General features: G+C 38.1%; 1 protein-coding gene across 1 annotated transcript in view; it reads left to right on the forward strand.

Moving 5' to 3' along the window:
* KCND2 (potassium voltage-gated channel subfamily D member 2) overlaps positions 1 to 22,928 on the forward strand; it is a gene marked incomplete at both ends in the record, with an annotated part of 521,297 nt that overhangs the window by 492,574 nt on the left and 5,795 nt on the right. The window contains 2 exons of the mRNA XM_080701486.1: positions 7,701 to 7,863; positions 22,662 to 22,757. Of these exons, the coding sequence (XP_080557612.1) occupies positions 7,701 to 7,863; positions 22,662 to 22,757 (259 nt within the window). The remainder of the gene's footprint in view (positions 1 to 7,700; positions 7,864 to 22,661; positions 22,758 to 22,928) is intronic.

Below are 22,928 nucleotides of genomic sequence, written 5' to 3' on the forward strand. Positions count from 1 at the left end.
ATGTCCCTGGGATCCATCCCTAGTATCACAAAATAAATAAATAAAAAGCTATTTGTTCTGACCAGAATATAGGAATGTGTAGGTGTGCCATGGTGGATGTGGTAGTAAGTCATGAAGCACAGATCATGCCAAAGAGCTGAAGCTCTTCCCAGCTCTTTGTAGGTGATGGGGAAATAGTGGAGGCTTTTAAAAAGGAGAGTGACATGATCACTCAAGATAATTTGGTGGTAAAAAGAGAACTTTAAGTGGCAAAGACTAGGGAGGGAAAACCTGTTAATTTTCCCTAATTTTCACACTAAGGGTCCTGGTTAAGAGCTTCTGGTTTAAAATTGTGCTTTAGTGATATTACAGATTGTAGAAAATTACTTATCTTTATAAAAGAAAAACAAAATGCTGTCAGAATTACATTGCATCCTTTAGGAGATACCTTGAAATTAGATAACCTATGAAATTGGTGGGCATTTGTTCTGCTCAACAATTTCCAGAGGAATAAGATGTCCAAAATATTTCCTAAATGTTGAATGTGTGTCGGCAAAGATAAGGAATCAGTACAGGCAATTTACTGGAAATACTTTTCTCACTCTCAGCTTGTGAAACCAGAAAAGACCTGGTTTGTTTCCAAACTTTCATTTAGGTTTTTATGCCCCCTAGTGGGCATTTGCTATTTCTGCAGTTGTAAAATAATGCCGTTTATCTTTACAGCATACTCTTTGGGCAATTGAGCTCACTTTATATTGACAATATATGACATTAACATCCACTTCAGTATTAAATTATGTTTAAAACATTATTGGACTCATAACAATTAATGTTTTAATAAAGGCATTACAATAAGAATTTAATCAAAATTAATAATTAATTTTTAAATTCTTCAGAGCTAGGGATGTAGCTCATTGGTAGAGCACTTGACTAGCATGCTCAAGGCAGTAGGTTCAATGCCTAGTATTACAAAAAAACTCTTCAGAACAATACATATGAAAACATGTTATCATTAAGTTACAAGACCGAACAGAACTTTATTCATGAGTTCCTTAAAAGTTAATTAATTCCGAGCTAAAAATCTCTAATAGAAAACAGAATCTTCTGGCTCCCCCCTTTTATCTTATGGATATTAACGTTGTTTGTGCTGTAAACAGTATAGAAAAATTTGAGTAAAGTTTTAGAAGAATAATAGTTCATAATCTGGCGGAGTCAGGAGATAATACAGAATTCTTTGAATAATATATGTGAAGTAAAGAAAAAAAATCCCTTAAGCTCTTCAGCAGAGTTAGGATAGTAGAGTGATTGATCCTCCAGGCAAGAGAGGTAGAGACAAATTCAGGGCAGCTCTTTAGGCAAATACTTATTTTAAAATGTCAGAGAGAAGTCTGTCTATTGTGGAAGTTATACCTGGGCCCCTCTGGCAAAGAAGTTCTGTACCACAAGCAGGTGTTATATAGCAACACTTAAAAGAGTCACTTGCTATTTGCAAACATTTCAGCTACTATAAAAATTATCCATCACACTGTGATCCTTGTAGAATACCAATCTGATGGCAGAAAATCTATGAGTAGCATAGCTACTGAGAGCCTAAGGGGTAGAATTATTAGTTAAGAAGTAGAAGTGATCCAGTTTCCAGGTCAGAAGAAATTATTTCTCAGACCTCTTGAATCAGCATTCAGGTCAAAGAGAGAACTGAAACACAAAATCAATAATTAAAGTATTCATACACACATGTACAATCAGCTAATGGCTTTCACCAGGGAATTATAAATATCACTTTCATCTAACTTTTAAAATGACACCAAATTTTCTTCTTTTTTTTTTTTTTTTTCAGTACTGGGAATAGACTCCAGGGGCATTCTACCTCCGAGCTACAGTCCAGCCCTATTTTTTTATTCTTTTATTTATTTTTTGAAATGGAGTCTCATTGAGTGGTAAAGGGCCTCACTAAGTAGCTGAGGCTATTCGCAAACCTTCATCCCCTTGTCTCAGCCTCCCAAATGTTAGGATTACAAGAGTGCGCCACCACACCCGGCAACACCAAATTTTCAGTTGTGTCCCCGAGTACTGGCATATGTTCCACGTGAGTTCCTCATTTTAGCTATTGTAGTTGCTGGAATACAATATGAACTCAGCACCTGCCCTACCCTACAGGATGCTCCTGGACATCTACACACCTACACAAGATCTGTTCATTCTATTCCGTATACCCAGCAAACTAAGACTTTTCACTATAGGAAAGTAAAAGGAGAGAGGGAGAGATGGAGTTACAATAAGCACCAAGGTTTATTTTAACATGGGTCTTTATTTTCTGTTGTATGAAGATCTTTTGTGCCTTTGTAATTGTTTATAGACTGCATGATTTTTTTCTCTTAGTATCTGTGCAAAATAGCACCACAGATGGAAAGTCATGCCTTAGCTAGGGAGGTTTATTTTATATAACATTTCTCCTTTAACAGATGAACCTACACTTATACTTTTCAAATAAAAAGAGGAGGAAAAATAGAAACCACACAAATAAAGCTAGGAATATAACAGTATTGAGTTCCCAGACTATGTAGGAAATACAGGATTTCCTACTACGTAGGAAATTTGAGATTTAAAGTTAGTCACACTCTGGCCATATGATTTCTGTAGAACTGCTAAATGGGGGAAATCAAGTAGATATTAATAAAATTTGTTGTACAGTGTGTTTTGTTTTAAAAAGAAGTACACTTTCAAACCTAAGTATTTGGATAATACTTAGTAAATTGGGAAGATGGATGATGGATGACTGGGATGGATGAATGTGTGGATGGATAGATGGATGATGAAAGATGGATAAACAGATAGGATTCATTCAAGTTTTTTCAAATTAACCAGATTTTGCCACTTCTTTGGCATTGATCAAACAGAGTTCATGCCAGAATTCAAAGATTTTGCATGAAACTTTTGGACAATATTTGAGACTAAAATTATCAATAACAAAAAATAAATATCTTCTAAGGAACTGGTCCTATACTCAATATGAATTTTAACATATGGCAAATTATGTCATTTTGAGCAGTGTGCAAATTTAGAATTGACTTTTTTGTGTGTGAATGAAATTCCATATTTTACCTCATTTTTTCTGATGTGAGGAAGAAAAGGAACAATAATATAGCATATGTCTAGGGTGAAAAGGAGGAGAAAGAAATCTGGCTGGCTCTACTAATGTAGTGAATGAAGGAGGAAGAGAGGAAATGTAAGCGAAGTAGAACAGAAAAGCTTTCTTTCAATTCACAAAATCAAGTCACTCCACTGTATAAAACCTTTGGGTAGCCAGGCATGGTGGCGCACGCTTGTAATTCCCGCCCTTGGGAGGCAGAGACAGGAGGATCACGCTTGATCGAAGCCAGCCACACTGGCTTAAGAGACCCTGTTTCCAAATAAAAATATAAAAATAGGTCTGGGAGTGTACCCCGGAGGTAGATGGGTTTCCGGGAATCCCAGTACCACCAATAAATAAATAAATAATAAAAAATAAAAAAATAAAACCTTTGGGTAATTGTTCTCTGATAGTGTCCTTTCTTTGTTTTCGCCATTTTCTTATTAATACAGTAGTTATCTTCTTTGATCCTACATGCTCTTTGTAATCTTTTCATCATTTTTATTAAATGTGGAAAAATGTCAGTACAAAAATAAACACATCTACACAATATTTTAGTGTAACTCTTTTGGGAAATGGATTTTTAAACACTGAAAACATTAAGTTTCGAAGAGAAATAGCAACAATAGAATATATAATACTACAGGCTCAGCATAAATTTAAGAATAAGGAGTCAGGAAAAAATGAGGTATGCTTTGTGGAATATAAAGAATCAAGTACCAACAAGTAACTAAGTTGTGTAGGATAGAAATAGCCATCGAAATATGACAATTTTAAAAATACTTTCAACTTTAAGTGATCCTTTAGCTATGATAAGTATTACTTCTCATTATAAAGCTTTCTGTTCTAAGCCTTTTCTCCACAGGCTTCAAAGCGATTGACTCCTGAGGTATGTCAGGCTATTTTGCTTCTTGCTCTGAGTTTAAATACTAGTTTAAAAATCTTCTTTTAAACAAAGGACAAAAGCTGTGTTGGCCAGAGAGATATTCCCCATCCCCAGCCGACTCTATGCCCAATGACAAGTTTTCAGATAAAAACTACCCATTTCCATTTTTCCAGGTCATTCCTCAGTGGATAATATCATAGCAGATATGAATTCCACTATGTATTTTCATTATCCTCCAACATATTCAGACTAGAAAAGTATGATTCAAAATACTAAAAACCTCAACATCAGGCCAAACTCAAAACAGGGGGGAGCAAGCACAGGGGGAAGAGCAAAAAGGGTCAGTCCCACAATGCAAAGGGGGTATGGAGAAGAGACAGCTGGTGCTCCTGGGAAATCAGCACCGGGCTCAGGCTGTCCTCCAGTCAGTGGTCACAGAGCAGCCAGGACTGCCTTCCACCCTCCCTGCTCTACTGCCTTCCACTCTCTCACCACCTCCCACTGCCCCACCACACAACAGCAGACCACCGAGGACCATCTTAATAGGTTAGAATATGGGTTCTGTCTCTACCCAAGAGTGAAAATGAGAGAACTATCAGCAGTGACCCTCTCATCTGCCACAATAATAAATACCATCTCTCTCTCTTTTTTTTTTCAGATTGGCATAGCTTTATGAGATTAAACCACACGTATGCATCTGTCATCATTTTTTCCCCTATGGGTTACTCTAGACTGTGAATTTACTTTCAGAAAAACTCTTTCAGCAAACTGGATCATCTCCTTACTTTTAATTTATGGCAATAGTTACAAGTATGCTGAGCTGGGCTACCCTCTGGCCTCTGGCATAGTGCACCTAGAATAGAAAAGTAGCTAATAAAACATTAATTTTATTCTTTATTTTGAAACAGGGTCTCACTAAGTTGCAGAGGGCCTCACTAAATAGCTGAGGCTGTCCTCAAAGTGTGATCCTCCAGTCTCGGACTCCCAAATGCTGGAATTACAAGCGTGCGCCACCACACCCGGCTTAAAACACTAATTTAAAAAAAAATCTTAAGAGATGTGCAGGAGAAACTATGATGGATTCATTACCTTCTTTATTTTACATATTTATGTTTTAAAGGCTTAATTTAATTACATGGACTCAATGCTTCTCTTCTCTGGCTATAACAAATAATTGAGTTTTATTTACTTCCCTTTTGAGAAACACTTCCTAAATTTTAATTGATAGGCATTAAAGTCAAATTCCCACACTTAAATCTCTGTGTGTGTGTGTGTGTGTGTGTGTGTGTTTTAGCCTTCTCCAGGGCCTACTGCACAATCAGCACAAAGGGAAAAAAGATGTTTATAAAATATGGCCAGGCACTTAATGTGAATTGTAGCCAATATAGAAATTGGCTCATGGGCACAGAACATTATATAAAAAAGAGTTGACCTTCTAAGTCCACTTACTACAGTTCTCTAGTAAGAATGTCCTCAAGCCTTTTTAATTCATATACTAAAAATTTTTATTTTTATTTTTGGCTTTGACTGTCTCCTCACTTACATAGTATTTAGATTAAGATATAGCTTCCCAGTTGGACTACAGAAAGAGTCCTTACTTCATTTGTTCCTATGGACACAATACTCCAGTTCTTAGTTTATTATTTTTTGTACTATAAATGAATACAATACTGTAATTCTGGCACCAAATCTTATGGGGACTATAGTTATGGTGATTGGCTTAAATACTGATCACCCAGAGACACCAGCAAACAAAAGTTCCTGGGCCTTCACAGCAGAGGACCAAGCCCTCCGGTGCACAGATCATCAATGTGCTGCTGGTCAGCATTGCCTTCTGTCACTCTTGCCAGCCTTTCCTTTGTTCATGCAAATGTTTTCTCACAAGGACAATGTTAACAAGAGCGATTGTTTCTGAAATCGCCCCTCAGGATATAATGTAGACCTTCTGCTTGCTCCTGTCCCCAGGAATGGACGCAGACAGTCCTATCTGTACAGAAGAGGAAATGTATTCATTCAAATAATATGCAGTAAGAGCTTGCTTTATGTTTGTCAAACAGAAAGTAGAACAAGTCCTGCTTTGTCAAGTTTCCTTTTGCAAGGATATATGAAGAGTGAAAAAATAAATTGATGAATAATAGCATATATGTATAAGAACCATGAAGATATTTAATTGGGAAATTGTTATAGAGGGCTACTTTGGGAAAGCATAATACTACTGTGCCTGAAAAAATACCTTCTGGGATGGAGACATTTAAACAGCACCTGAATATTGGTGGTGAGGGAGCTACATACACAAAAGAAGACCTGATTGGCCAGGATGTCCAGAGATAGAGATGTTGCGGGTATGTGTTACCAAGAGAATCGGCAGGAACTAATTTTTGGAGGCAACTAATTTTTAAAGGCAAAAATAAGGAATTTGGACTTATTTTAGTTTTGAGTATACTAAAGAGTTTAAGTAAAGTTGCAACTACCTGATCTCCATTTTTAAAACAACTCTACTATGTTGGCATGAGTAGCATAGTGGTAAGTGTAGAAAGTAAGTATGCCCATGGCTCTGACAAGACATGACAACAGCTTGGTTTATGGTGGGGAAGTGCAGATTGAGTAGAGACCCAAAGGGAGACAGTTCTGTTTGGTCAAAACAATAAGACTGGCTAAGAAAGGAGATGTAACTACGGGGGACTGAGAGTTGGCTTTTTCAATTCTGGTATGAGATATTAGGGATATGTGGTTCGATTTAATTGAAGATGGCAACGTATGGAGGAACAAATTTGAGAAGGGCAGAGGAAGCTAGGGAAATAAGAATTTCATTTTGGGTAATTTAAGATTTAATAAGCTTTTGCACATCCAGGGGCAGAAACAATCAGATCTGACTACTGAATATAAGAGTCTGTGTTTTAGGAGAGCCATCTGGGCCATCAATGTAAATTAACGTATCAGTTACACATAGATACTTTTAAGCTATGTCATGTAGGAAGACATTTATATGGAGAAGATAATAGGACTCAAAACTAAATTACTCCAAGATTTAGAAATGAGATAAGGGGAATAGAGCCAAAAAGGAAGATGGAGATATGACAGCTGATGAGGTAGGAGAATGATTTAAAGTGTTTCCAATAGTGAAGCCAAGAACAAAAAGTGTTCTGAGGAAGGAATAGTCAACTAATCAAACATAAATGCAAGAATGAATAAGGTTATCATGGAGAAATGGCCTATGGATTTTATAAGTAAAGGTTAATGGGGACCTTGGAGAGTTTAATTTTTAAGTGATTTTATCTGATGAAAGGAATGTGATACCCTACTTTTTCTACTTAAATTTCATAATCAATCCAATGCTGAAAAAAATTAAGTGGAAAAGTGTGTTATCTAGCCTATAAATTTCAGCATAGAAATATTGACTATTAAATAAATGTAAAGAAATATGCTATATTACATAAAGGGCAAATTGAAGAGCTATCATTGTAGTATATGGCATAAAACACTTTTCAAAGAAATTTCTGAGTCATTTTCTGCAAGACTGAAAGGTAATTTTTAATTCTATTTTCGTAATTTTTTTTATTTATTAAGTCTAAATCCACACACAGTGTACTCATGAATTAGAGATGCATCAAAAGAATTGTTTGGCTTAAAGCAAAAATATACTTGTAATGGGTAGTAGAAGTGTTTGTCCATAACTTAATTATGTATTTTTTTCCTCTATCCTAGGTATGGTGACATGGTACCAAAAACCATAGCAGGGAAGATTTTTGGTTCCATCTGTTCACTGAGTGGGGTCTTGGTCATCGCTCTACCTGTTCCAGTGATTGTGTCCAACTTCAGTAGAATCTACCACCAAAACCAACGAGCAGACAAAAGAAGGGCACAGAAGGTACGTATTCAGCTCTGTGAAGCCATGACTTAACATTTACCGTTTCTCAAAATGAGCTTCAAAATGCATTACTGGCTATTCAGTGCTAATCTGCACTAAAAAGAAACAAAACTTCTCAGTGGCTTAAAACAAGGCATATTTCTCAAGCCCTCTGGAGGTCCCTTACTGGTCTAAGATGGAACTTCATCTTTACACTCTGCTCTTGCAGTTATTCACTCATGGATAAAGGACACAATGCACCACACAGTGCCTTTTAAAACCTCTCCTGGAAGTGGCCCGGGTCACTGCCATCTGTGTCTATTGCATGAGCACAAGCAAGCCACACAGTCACATCTAACTTCCAAGTGAGCAAGAAAATACTGACCATAGAGCTGGAGGCAGAATTAAGAAATACTTGGTGATCAGCGCTAATTATAGCAGTTAATTTAAAGAAAGATTCTTGGCAAATTTTGTTAAAATAAAATTTCTAGATCTGATTTACTTAGTCTCTGCCAATCAGGGTTCAAATTGACTCCAGTAAAAGAGGACTATTATATTGAGATAAAAATGTGTCTTCAACACTTTACTTCATTGACACAGGAAGCAAGAGATATATGTTCATTTGTAATTGAATTTTATTCTTGGCTGAGTAAGTTCCTGTTTCTCTGAATTTGACAGTTACTTAATCCCTCTAAGAATAAGCAAAGCACATGCTCATCTATAAAATGGGCAAAACAATAAGATTATATGAAAATGTATATAAATCTACATAAACTCATAAAGGAGACAGAAAAAAGTCCACCAAGTGCTGTGTGCATGTATGTATTCACTATGAACTACATGATTAACTACATAATGAGGCTATAATGTACCAATAATAGTATATAAAACAATATTGAGTGTTTACTGGTGATTTATCCTGTGCCAGACATTGGTCTAAAGCTTTTAAAATTCAATTTATATAATCTTCATGACATTTCTAGGAGTTGGTTACTATTATTCTTCCCATTTTATTCTGGGAGGTGCCTAGGAATTGAGCAGTTCTCACACACCTAATGATTTGGAGAGCTACAAATCAAGCCAAGCCAAGCTAGTCTAGATAACACTTAAATTCCTATGATCAGTTTCCTCTCAGGAAAAAACTGAAAGTTAATGCAGTCCTCTTTCCCATTCTTTGTCAAAATAGTCACTGTGAGAGACAGGGCCCATTTTGCTCAGAACATACTTTAGAATATTTTCTATGATTTTCCCAGGGCTTATTCTTCATGGTCACTATATCTTTGCCCTCTAAAGAAAGTGTCTTTTTAATTTCTGAAACCAGTCATGACCGTGGCTAAACTGGATGACAATCTGGGCAATGTGGTATAACTATAAAATACTGTGAGATATTTTTGTGTAGTTCATTATTGGCTTTATTGAAAATTTCATGGTAAATTTTAAATATCCTTTTAAGCAATGTTGATCTCTTTAGTATAAAAAGTATAAAATCTCATTTATTAACTCTTTGGAAAATTCCAGTTAATTAGTATGGTTGCATAGAAAGTTGTCCAGAGAATTTATTTATCTCCATTGTCAGAGATCTTCTTTCAGCAAAGAATCACTCAACCTTGAAGTTGCTTGCTATATGGATTCCCCACCATTTTTGAAAAATACTTAACTTTTAACTATATGGATAAGCATATTAAGTATTCCAGGTAATGTGAATGTAGAGAACTGATAATCCAATGATAAGAAGAGTCAAAAAGATACCTCTGGGTAGTAAAATCTCATTCAGGGCACACCATAGGCAAGTTTCACTGAAAGAATTCAGAGCCCTCCACCAGGGACCTTCATGTACTACAGTGTCTCTACTGGGCATACACAGATATTGTCTAAAAATACAAACAACCTCCAAAAAGCTTGCCTCCTACCACTCGCCTATCTCCTTTCTAGAAATTTCTTCTTTAACATAAGAACCAGTTATATGAGAACCATAGAAAGCACAAATGTGATTTTCAAATAAAACAGTTCCAAAAATATCTACATTTATTGCAGTTTGTTACATGCAACAAAAAGGAAATCTTAGTATAGTTTAGAAGCTTTTTTGCCTAAATAAATTTTAAAAGCAAAAGTAAATAAATGTAATGTTACAATAGTACACTAATTGAAAAGTATGTTTTATTAATGCTTTTTGGCATTTAAACAACATCTACAATGTAGATTCTACATTCTATATTTCTGCAATAATGCAATGAATTTTTCATGTGAGTACTAGAAAAATTGGCTTAATAAGCTAAATATAATAACCTAATAGAATATTCTGGTAAATGGTCTGCAGTCAGGAAGCTGAACACACTTTTGAAAGAAAGAATATAGATATAGAACAATATAAGAAACCAAGGTATATTTCCTATTTTCCTTCCCAAGAAATTAAAGAGAATAAAGGCAGGGATGAGCCTTTATTAGGCTAAGAAAGTTTACATTTTTCTGGGCCTGGATGATTTGACAAATATCAAAGTTAAAGAAAATTACCAGGTAATTTAGTCAAGCAAACAGACTATTTAGCCAGGCATGGTAGCGCACGCTTGTAATCCCCATGCTTGGGAGGCAGAGACAAGAAAATCATGCAGGTTCGAAGCCAACCTCCCTGGCTTAAGAGACCCTGTTTCCAAATAAAAATATAAAATAGGTCTGGGAGTGCAGCTTGGAGGTAGAAGAGTTTCCAGGAACCCTAGTACCACCAAAAAAAAAAAAAAAAAAAATTATTCAAGATGACCAATTAAAGTAATATTATAAAGTCATTTTTTAGATAATGTTTTTTGGTGTTTAGTCAGATTGCTAACGCCAAGCTCAAGGAAATGCATAAAATACGCACAATTTACTTTTGAAAACATTCCCAGCATCACCACCAGAACTACTTTCTCCCAGCCAGTGCTCTTTCTGCTTTTCCTACCCTCTCCTACCCTGAAAAGAGACTGTATCTTTACCCCATATCTATCAATCCTTACAGTCTTACATAAACACTGACATTTTTTAAAATATAGTATAGTTAGAATATTTAGTATAGTTAGTATAGTTTAGAAGCTTTTTGCCTAAATAAATTTTAAAAGCAAAAGCAAATAAATGTAATGTTACAATAGTACACTAAGTGAAAAGTATGTTTTATTAATGCTTTTTGGCATTTAGACAATATCTACAATGTAGATTCTGGGTCACTTCTGCCTACTCTGGTAATTGTATTTTAATAGAATTACTTGGTATTCGGTCATTCAGTAAATGCTGATTGGCTAGAGTACATTTGCCAATATAAGGCTGAATTGATGGAATGATAGGTGATAAGGTTGATATTTTGAAGATTAACTTACTTTAAGATATGAATGAGGTCACATAGTCATCAGCATACTCACCATGCTTATTTATCATGTAATAGAAATAGTGGTTATAATTATATTTTACAAATAACAGCAACAACAGCAGATCTCTCTAGAGTTTCTATAAGTCCCAGGTGCTTTATGTGTGTTATTTATTTAATATTCTCCAGCCAGACGTGGTGTCACATATCTATAATCCCAGTATTTGAGAGACTAAAACAGGAGGATCACAGGTTTGAACCCAGCTTTAGCAACTTATCAAGACCTTGTTTCCAAATAAAATTAAAATTAGTCTTGGGTTGTGGCTTGGAGGTAGAATGCCCCTGGGTTCTCTCCCCAGCATCACAAAATAGTAATGATAATAATAATAATAATAATAATAATAATAATAATAATATTCACAATCAACTTGTAATGATGGGGTCATCATTATATCCATTTTACAGATCACTTGCACATCAACACATTTATTAATTAAAGTCCAAGGCCAGAACACTCTAGCATTATTCAAGCTATAGTTCCTTCATTATCTACAGGGATTTTCCTATAAATAATTTGAAATGCAATGAGAAGTTTAGAATTAATGAGGTAGTATGCAGTCTAAATTAAAATCATACTTTTCACATGAAGATTTTGGACATTTACATACCCTCCTATGGTAGTTCTCAAACTCTTGATTAATTGGAATCATCCAGATAACTTATTAAAACTCAAATTAGATCCTATCTCCACAGCATTGGATTCTGTAGTTTTGAGTTACCACCTGAAAACCTGCATTTAGAATAAGTTCTCAGATGATGTTGCTATTGCTGTTCTGGGGACTGGACTTTTAGAACCATTGTCTAGTACATTTGGCAGTGTCGAAATAAAATGACTTTATAGACATAATTCTAGGGTAATTAAAATGCAAGAAATAAGTCCTTGCTAGAGTCTGAGAGTGATCTGTTTTAGATTACCCACTATTAAAAGCAAAATTACCTGAATATCTGTGGATAATCTAGTTTTTTATTTGCATACAGTTTAATAACTGCCCGTTATCAACACATATAGAAATATGTAAATTACAAACTTCTCCACATCTATTCTAACTTTTAGCCTTCTGAATCACCTCTGATTTTATATCTCCACTCTCTCCCCATACTACCTAATGTTGGCATCTGGAAAATTCCTATTCAGGGTTCAAAAGTTAGGTCAAATATCACCATTTCCATGAAAATTTTTCTGAGTATTGTGACCACCAATGGTTGCTCCTTTTTTTCCATGATATTATGTATAATCTATTATCATATATTATACTATATGATCCCTCTTCTCTATTTAATGCCTTGCATAAAATAGCCTTAACATTTGTAGTGCATGGGGCTCTGGGTTCAATACTCAAAGGTAAAAATAAAGACATAAATACTGGAAAGTATAAATTTGCTTTTGAAACCCTCCTTACATCTTCTCTCAGTCCTCACCTGTCCCACCTCAAAGTCCCTGTATTGGCCTCACATTCCTTCAAGCAATCCATTTCCCAGCACTGTCTCTGCCTAACACTGCCATCTCCAGGATCAGCCAGACTCTAGAGCTGGGTATAATATAATGTCTACCATTCAGTTCCTTCCACTCTCTAGTTTTTTATTTTATTTTTATTTTACTTATTTTAATTTTATTTTTATTTTACTTCCACTCTCACTATGTATTTATTATTTGGCCCTTATTCATCTCATTTCTGGAGTAGCCATTTTCTTTAGCATATAAAAAAAATTCCAATAAACTCTTTAAAATTTTACAAGCTAAGGAAGCTTCATATGCTAAATCCACACGAAGATTTCACTAAGCCTGAAGTGCAATAAACAACTGAAAGTGAAATTCCAGCTGGGCGTGGTGGCGCACGCTTGTAATCCCAGCGCTTGGGAGGTGGAGACAGGAGGATTGCGCAGGTTCAAGTCTAGCGGCGCTGGCTTAAGAGACCCTGTTTTTAAATAGAAAAATATAAAATAGGTCTGGGAGTGTAGCCTGGAGGTAGGAGGGTTTCCAGGAACCCCAGTACCACCAAAAAAAAAAAAAAAAAATTCCAGAACACATGATACAGGGAAGATATGCGCCAATATTTGAGGAATAAGGAATTATCTCGAATATCAAGGAGAGGCATTGTCTGTACTTTATGTTTAGCTGCCGAGGATACCTTAATTATTCAAAACTATTCAAAAAATTTTGTGACTTGTAACAAGATGGTCCAATCATTTCTTTTTATCTACTTTGTACTTTGTATTCTTTTTTTTTTTTTTTTTTTTTTCGGGTCTGGGGATGGAACCCTGGGGCATTCCACCTCGGAGCTACACCCCCTGCCCTATTTTTTTTATTCTTTATTTTGAAACTGGGTCTCACTAAGTTACATCGTGCCTCACTAAGTAGCTGAGGCTGTCCAGAGCCCCCCGAATGCTGGGATTACAAGCATGAGCCACCACGCCCGGCTTACTTTGTATTCATTTAGAAGATGGTGGCTACCGGGCATGGTGGCACACGCGTGTAATCCCAGTACTTGGGAGGCTGAGACAGAAGGATCGCACAGGTTCAAAGCCAACCTCAGCTACTTAGTGAGGCCCTCTGCAACTTAGTGAGACACTGTTTCAAATTAAAGATAAAAAATAGGGCAGGGGTTGTAGCTTGGAGATCAAATGCCCCTGGGTTCCATCCCCAGACCTAAAAAAAAAAAAAAAAAAAAAAAAAAAAAAAAAAAAAAAAAAAAAAGAAAAGAAAAGAAAAAGAAAAGAAGATGGTGGCCCATGGAGGGGAACTATTGTTTAAGAGGTGTTCTCTTATAGGGCTTTCTTTGATTGGCTCCCAGCCTTTATTCCAGAAAACTCATTATGAAATTATGTAATATCATATTGAGTATATATATATATATATATATATATATATATTTGTTGTGTTTCAGTGCCTACTAGTTTCTGAATGTTCTACAGTCAAAAGAGTTCCATCTCAAATTAGTTAAAAAATGTATACTACTTCTTCCTGTTATCCTCACATCTGTTGTAAAGAATAAAAAAATCCAACTGCAAAGAAACCTGTTTATCCTCTCAACATTTCTCAACCTTGCCTGGTCCAGAGAACCAGTTTGCTTTCTGTGGTTGGTTTGGATTTTGCCCATTATATTTATAATCCCTTGGAACCAACTTTGAGAAACTTTGCTGAGATTAAGGGATTAGGCCGAACTGAATTCCTAGAAATTGGAATGATTCATGACAAATATGATTAGAATACAAACAATTTTTCCCAAACACTATCAATATTTCTTAAAGCAGATAGGAAATTCAAAAATGATTACAAAGCTACTATTTTTTTTTTTTTTTGGTGGTACTGGGGTTCCTGGAAGCCCTTATACCTCCAGGCTACACTCCCAGACCTATTTTATATTTTTTTATTTGGAAACAGGGTCTCTTAAGCCAGCGAGGCTGGCCCTGAACCAGCTCAAGTGTGGGGATTACAAGTGTGCGCCACCACACCCGGCATCAAAGCTACTATATTTATTTAAACTGATGATCTAAATTCAATTTTCAATTAACATTTTGAAAGCGTTCTTCTTTGCAAATAGGCCACAGTAAATTATTTACTGAAATCTTACTCTAATTTCCATTCTTTTTGCTTGTGATTTGCCATGCCAAGAAGTTGTTACTTCCTACAGCGGTGGTAACGTAGGACTAGGAGGATTATTTTATTTTAACCTTCTAATTAAACAACTGGAATTGCCAAGTTTATCATACTGAGTAGGTCATAAGTGGTTTTCTAAAAATATCTTTGTAAAATAATTTCCCTCAATTACCTGCTAGAACCACAGATGTAATCGCAGATCATAAAGACTAGAATTCAGCAGAGATTTGATGTGGTGTTCCACAAGAACTGTTAAACCAATTAATTCATACAATATTGTATCAAAGTTACAGAAAGTCATGACTGAACTTGAGGTGGAAGATTCTTTTTCTAACACAGTACATGAACTTTCTTTGCAGAAATGACAATTCTTTCTCTAAATCAACTTCTTTTCCTAAGGTTAGAACCATTTTTGTGGTAGTGATTGTTATTCTATGTAGGCTCTCCTTTATATGATGAGAAATATGTGTCATTTTCCTTTGCTGGACAATGTTTTGGTTAATGGATATGTCTTATTAATGAAAGAGAGTAATATTCCCCAATGCTGCTACTAAGTGCTTAGAGAATGACATAAATGAAATTAGTAACTATGATAGGAAGCATTATTATATATAGCAGTTGACACAGAAAGGAAGAGAAGGAAGGAAGGCAGGCAAAGAAACAAGGGAGAAAAAGAGGGGTAGAAAAAAGTAGAAGGAAACCAAAAAGGTAATGAGTCTTCCAGGAGACCAAAGATACTTCAGGACTGAAATCCCAACAATCAGCCCTTTTCAGAAACCAATGCATAAATTGCTTATTTCTGGATTATTAAGTCAATTCTAAATCATTTGTAAATGCATTAGTCACTTGCAATTGTTTTATTATGTCTGGCCTGAAATTCTGGTCATGTGGCATAGCTTTCTGAGGTTAAAACTTTCTAGTGTTCAACTTTATTCTCTAATATTGTCTTAGTATTGTGAGTGACCTAAACACTATACTGATAATAAATAGTGAAATTTGTATATTTTTCTATTATTTCTAAATATAATTTCTGTATAACATAATATTTGAACCCAAAATCAGAATATAGGAGGAATAAATTTAAGAGTGAAGACAGAAATGATGAAATTAAGGTCAAAATGATTGTGTGTGTGTGTGTGTGTGTGTGTGTGTGTGTGTGTGTATGTTACTGGGATTTGAACCCAGGGGAATTCTACCTCCAAACTATACCCCCAGCCCTATTTTATTTTTATTTTCCAACAGGGTCTCACTAGGTTGATGAGAATATCATTACTTGCTGAGGCTGTCCTCAAACCTTGATCCTCCTGTATCAGACTCCCAAATACTGGGATTACAGGCATGCATCACCATATCTGGCTTTCGTAAAGCTATTCTAAGAGCTTTAGTCATCTCAGTGCTACTCCCTAATGATGTAGATGATAGAGCTTCTTGGTATGCAACGCAGGGAATGAAGCTAACAGGCCAAGTAAAAAGCAAGAGGCGTTTTATTCTGCACTTCCAGGCAAGGTTCACCAGTCCAAAGGTGGGGCCAGTGAAGCATGCACCTAGACCCTAGGAGCGCCTAGGACTTTTTATGGGGCTGTTTCTTGAGTGCAGGGAAGAGCGGGGAGTTGGAGACTTTCCAGGCAGGTATCTTGTTGTTTCTTAAGCAGTGATCTGTATCAAAGTTCTTGGAACTAGGTGACACCGGTGTCAGGAACTGGGTGACATAGGTGTTTGCTGTTGTATGCATCAGCCAGGGCAGTTAGGCCATTGTTATTTAACTGCAGTTCCATGCATCAGCCAACTGGAACTTTAAGGGGTGGTGGGCTGCCAACTTCTCTGCTCCGACCTAACATCCCGGCCTTTTGGTGATAGGGGTGCTGAATTTCACAAACTGCATCCTGCTGGTGGGGAGGTGGGTAGGAGGATGTAGTAGGGCGCTCTAGCCAGGACTAGATGATCAGGGCTCTGTGGGAAGGCAGGTGTATGGCTATAGCAAAAGTTGGTTAACAGTCACTTGACATATCTCTGTGACTTAGGAGCAGATGAATCTTAAGTGGCAAGAGGCTAAAAGGAAAAGGAGACAGATTAATATCACTGGCCCTATCATGGGTAGGATTCAAGTGGCCAAGAGGTTTGAAACCAGCCAAGAAAGACTTGGTTCTTGTGTGTCTCGCTCACAGCTCCTCACCCAGCTGAACACTGAATGTGAGTTAAAACACAGACCCCTACACAGACTCTCACAAAAGTTTAGACTAAAGTTAAAAGATGAAAAAGCAAGCCATGTTAACCCAATATTAATTACTAATTACACAAAATAGTTATAGCCCCAAACCTCCATACTTTAAAAGACTATATTCCTGTGTCTTTTTTTTTTTTTGTAAAACAAGTTTTCAACTTAATAAGTAACTTTTAGCAGACAGAGATAGTGAAAGGCTGAGAACTCACCAAGGACACAGGTAGACAGTATATGCCTTGAACTTCAAAGCAGGTATATACCATGTAGCCCCTGAACTTGCTAACCAAGTAACACATTTTGATCAGCGATGTAACAGAAAAGGCTTACAAAGCAGAGATTTTAAACTAGCTAAGAACAAGAACCCACAGTGACATCTCAAAGAGGGGAGTGCACAGATGCACAGGTAGCCCCACTGGCATCAGGATTGGAGTAGGAAAGTGAGCAAGCACTCCAGAGGGGAGTGAGCCTGGGAGCCGAAGTGCTCTAGCAGAGAGAATTGATGAAGTAGGGTCCTTAAGTCTAATTTAATGGGAGCGTGATGTCTAGCCTCAACCAGTGTGAGGTATCCCAGATCTGTGGGTTTACAAGGGATGCTAGGTGGCAGGAGAGTGGCCCTGTAGTTAACAGGCAGGTAGGTTTGCCATCGAGACTGTGGAGGGAAAAACAGGCCCTAAAAAGAAGGGCAGGACAGAGTAGGTAGCTTCTGTTTCAACCAAGAAGGAAATCGACTTACCAGCTACCTTGGTCATTACCCTGGGCTTGGCAAGGGTGATGGGGGCCATCAAGTCTGGGCTCCATCGATCTTCAGCCAACTCCAGCATAGCCAACAGTGGGGCCTGATGGAAGGGTGGTCCCCCCACACTGAGACGCAGGAGGCCCACCGCTTTTCCAGGGGCAGTCACTCTTTCAGTGACCACTCCAGTCGCATGCCAGGCAAGGCGCAGTCGGGGCTCTGGGTCAAGGTCACTTACTTGTTCAGTGGCCTTCCTCACCACACTTGAAGCAGCTTTGGGGTAGCGTTTGTCTGGTCATTGTGACCCCACCATACACAGGCTCCCTGGAGTCTCATGTGACTATCGCTGGCCACAGGGCTGCAATTAAGGCTCAAGTTTGTAGATTTACCTTCTGTTTGGAGACAGGCCTCTTGTTCAGATTCTGCCTGTTCCTCTCAGGCATTAAAACCTTAAATGCCATATTCACCAGATCTCAGATTGGAGTCTGAGAGCCATCCTCAGCCTTTTTAATTTTTTTCTGAATGTCCGCAGCTGATTGTGTAGGATAGCAGCCCCAGCTGGAGACCCAGGTTAGAGTAAGGGCCTCTGTCAGCCAGTTAAGGAAGACTGCGGGGATTTCATCTGGGCCCTGAGTGATTTCCCTCAATTTGTCAAAGTTAACAGCTTTGTGAGAGACAGCCTACATGCCTGAGAAAGAGAACAGAATTCCTTAATGAAATGGCTGGGGTTAGAGGAGAAAGAACCAAGTCATTTTTCCATCTGAGAGAGGTTTAGCAGAGAAAAAGGAACATGAACCTGGACCACCCCTTTGGCACCAGTGACCTGGGGAATGGAGCAGAGAGGGGAGAGGTCCTGAGAGCGGGTGTGTTTGCTGACCAGAGAGGGTGCTGGAGGAAGGGGGAGGGTTTTCAGTGGCAGGCAAAGAAGCAGAGGGTGGCAGCATTGGAGAGAAGTCATTGAGAGATGGATAGAGAGGCTGGGCTGTAGAACAGGAGGGACAGAGAGAGATGGAAGTGCAGAAGGAAAAAGGCTTGGACATAGGGGAACCTCCGACCATTTGCCAGCTTGCTCGCAAAAATTACTGAGGTCATTGAGTACAGTAAAGTTAGAAGTCCAATTTTGGGGCCACTTTAACCCATTATCTTATTGAAAGAGGGCATCCCAAAGGGGGGTTTCAGATCTGGCTTAGAATTTAGATTTCCCATGGCTAATCCTTGGGGCCAGTAGGCCAGAGCAAAAAACCAGCGTCCCAGTCATTTGGCAGGGACTATAGACAGAGAACCTGAGGGTGGAGGGGATGTCTCCTCAACCAAACTAGGTCCAGAGCCTTATGGCCAAGACCATCTTTGACACAGCCACGGTTTGTAGACAGAGTGGCCTGAATAGCCGCCAAGGATAGACACAAGCAGGGACTTACCACTGCTATTGTAGAACCCAGGGAAAGAAGAGGTCCAAGGGTCCTGAATCACAAGGAAGGAGAGGAGGGCGCCCCAGGCTGTCCCAATGCACAAGGCGGAGTACTCACTCCTCTGGGGTTTTGGCACCAAAAGTAAGGTTACAATGCAGGGAACAAAGCAAGCAGGCCAATTAAAAAGCAAGAGGCGTTTTGTTCTGCACTCCCAGGCAAGGTTCACCAGTCCAAAGATGGGGCCAGTGAAGTGCACACCTAGGGCCGGCAGATTGAAACTTTTTATGGGGTTGTTTCTTGAGAGTGGGGGAGAGCAGTGAGTTGGGGGCTTCCTGGGCAGGTAGGTTTTTGTTTCTTAAGCAGTGGTCTCTATCAAAGTTTTTGGAACTAGGCGACACCGGTGTCAGTAACCAGGTAATGCATGTGTTTGTGGTTGCAAACATCAGCCAGGGCAGGTCAGCCATTGTTATTTAACTACAGTTACATGCATCAGCCAACTGGAACTTTAAGGAGTGGCAGCTGCCAACATCCCTGTTCCAACCTAACAGGTATAATAACTTTGAAGGGAAACTTGGTAAAACTTATTGAACAACCTCTCCATCCCCACATCCACCCCCCAAACACATATATACACCCTTTGATGCAGAAATAATATTTCTTCTATAAATTTTTCTTGCAGATAAGCTAGTTATGACAATCAGAGTAGGAAGCATTACTGTAGTAGCAAAAGATGCTTTTAAATTAATTGGTAATTGACTGACTAAATAAATTAGCTTTATCCATACAGAAGCATATCACAAATCCATAAAAAGTGATGCAAATTATGCATGTAGACATGGAAGAAGTTCCAAGAGGTTGTAAATGAAAATAACTAAAGTGTAAAAGGTATGAAGAAGCCGGGCGTTGTGGCGCACGCTTGTAATCCCCGTGCTTGGGAGGCTGAGACAGGAAGATCGCACAGGTTCGAAGCCAGTCTCAGCTACTTAGTGAGGCTCTCAGCAACTTAGTGAGACCCTGTTTCCAAATAAAATATAAAATAGGGATGGGAGTATAGCCTGGAGATAGAAAACCTCTGGGTTCCACTGCCAGTACCACAAAAAAAAAAAAAAAAAAGTATGAAGAATGGTCTTCCAAATGAGCAAAGATATATGTATATATCCATATCAGTATATAAGCACTAGCTCTTATATGCTTGGAAAGTGTCTCACAGAGAAGTCACTATAAATACTACCAGTCATTGCCTCTAACACAATGAAGGAGTGTGGTAGCACATGCTTGTAATCCCAGTACTTGGGAGGCTGAGACAGGAGGATCTCAGGTTCACAGCCAGCCTCAGCTACTTAGTGAGGCCTTCTGCAACCTAATGAGACTGTTTCAAAATAAATATAAAACAAAGGGTTGGAGGGTAGCTCAACAAGAGGCAAGAATGCCCCTGGGTTCAATCCCCAGTGCTGCAAAATAGATAGATGATAGATGATAGATAGATAGATAGATAGATAGATAGATAGATAAAACTTGGGAGAGGATGGCTCCAGGGTCAGAGACTTACCCATTTGCTTGTTTTTCTAAGTATTTCTTCTTGCCATATGCCTGTATCCGTTTTCTACTTTAAAAATCAAAATAGGTGTTAAATATTACTAAAAAGAGAATTTTAAAACTTAAAACTAAACATAGTATTCATGTAGGTTGGTTATAAAAAATATCTTCTTAGGGTAAGTTTACAAGAAGCTTCTTAGCAAAGTCATTTCAGTTGCTTTGTTCTCCACACTTGCTAGATACAAGTTCTGCAAATAGAATGGTCACTGAGCTTCCAAAGAGTGAAAAGCAGACTTCTGCCATGACAGTCTTAAGGCAAACATACAACAACAATTAAGTAAATTACTTAAGCAATGAAGTAAAGTAGAATGGAATACCAGAAACCTAGCTGACCACCCACTCTGTTCAGCAATACCACTTTATGATACCACCACTCCAAATTCTAACTGAAGAGCAGTCTTTACGTAAAAAATGCTTTAGAATTAAAACTAATCTTGAAATCTCTCTGGATAGGCTTGTGTTCTCCAACAAATTCAAGAGTGAAACAGAAATCAGATGAACACACGGTTGTGTGGACCTGTGCCAGCCAAGAAAATAGATAAATTAGGGATTTGTTTTTTAGAAAGTCCATTTTATTCCACCTGGGCTGTATTTTGACTAATTTAACAGAATAATTGCAAAAATAAAAATTAAGTTGGAGGATGCAGGTGCAGCTGAATCGTGGCTATAAAAGAAGGAAGGAAGGTAGGAAGGAAGGAAGGATGGAAGGAGACAATTGGTTCTCAGAACTTAGTTATCAATTGTGTGTGTGTGTGTGTGTGTGTGTGTGTGTGTGTGTATGTGTGTGTGTGTGCGTGTGTGTGCGTGTGTGGTACTGGGGGTGGAATCTAGGGGCTTCTCTACCTTCGGGCTATACTCCCAGAACTATTTTACTTTATTTGGAAACAGGGTCTCACTAAGTTGCTGAGAGCCTCACTAAGTAGCTGAGGCTGGGTTCAAACCTGCGTGATCCTCCTGTCTCAGCCTCCCAAGCTCTGGGATTACAAGTGTGCGCCACCACGCCTGGCTAGTTACCAGTTTTTAAATGAAAAAGGGATGGCAGCTCATTTGCAGTTACTGGTCTTCATTTTATTAAGTTATTTTGATTTGGGTAAATGAAAATTATAAGTAAAATAATACTGAAGTCTTTCTCAGTACAATGGAGAGCAAAAGTAATGAAATAATTGATCTTACTATAAAGTCTTAATTTCAATTTCTAAATGCATAAGCCAGTCCCAAAGGAGTTAACTGAGCTTCCTGATAAATTTTAACTAAAGGAAAACACTGGAAAGGGGGCTGGAAGGTAATTTTTTTTTTTTTTTTGGTGGTACTGGGGTTCCTGGAAGCCCTTCTACCTCCAGGCTACTCTCCCAGACCTATTTTATATTTTTATTTGGAAACAGGGTCTCTTAAGCCAGCGAGGCTGGCTTCGAACCTGCGCGATCCTCATGTCTCCTCCTCCCAAGCGCGGGGATTACAAGTGTGCACCACCACACCTGGCTGGAGGGTAATTTTTAATAGTTACACGGGCTTTTAGAAACATGTGTACTAACACTAAGAATAGATAAGAGTGTAGTCACTGTCTTAAGAAAAGAGTTGAGCTGGGCATGGTGACTCACGCTTGTAATTTCAGCATTTGGGAGCCTGAGAAAGGAGGATCACAGTACATGACCAGTCTCAGCTCCATAGTGAGGACCTTTGCAACTCAGTGAGACCCTGTTTCAAAATAAAGAATAAAAAAATAGAGCTGGGGTGTAGCTCAGAGATAGAATGCCCCTGGGTTCCATCCCCAGTAACACACACACACACACACACACACACACACACACACACACACACACACGAAGGAGTAGAAAAGCACTGATGAGATGTTCATTTTTCTTCTCTTGTAGAAAGCCAGACTGGCCAGGATCCGGGCAGCCAAAAGCGGAAGTGCAAGTGCTTATATGCAGAGCAAACGGAATGGTTTACTCAGCAACCAGCTGCAGGTAGGTCGAGCTCTTCACTTATTGTAATGATCAATTTATCGGTGTAATATTGATTTAGTTCTACTTAACCTTATAATTTCATTGTGGGTAATTATGGAAATGGCTGCTGAAACAACAGAAGTGTCATTTTCATAACTTCCCCCTCTAAATTCCAGTTGGCTGTAGCAGGTT

This window comes from Muscardinus avellanarius (assembly GCF_963383645.1).
Source record: "Muscardinus avellanarius genome assembly, chromosome: 9".
NCBI lineage: Eukaryota > Metazoa > Chordata > Mammalia > Rodentia > Gliridae > Muscardinus > Muscardinus avellanarius.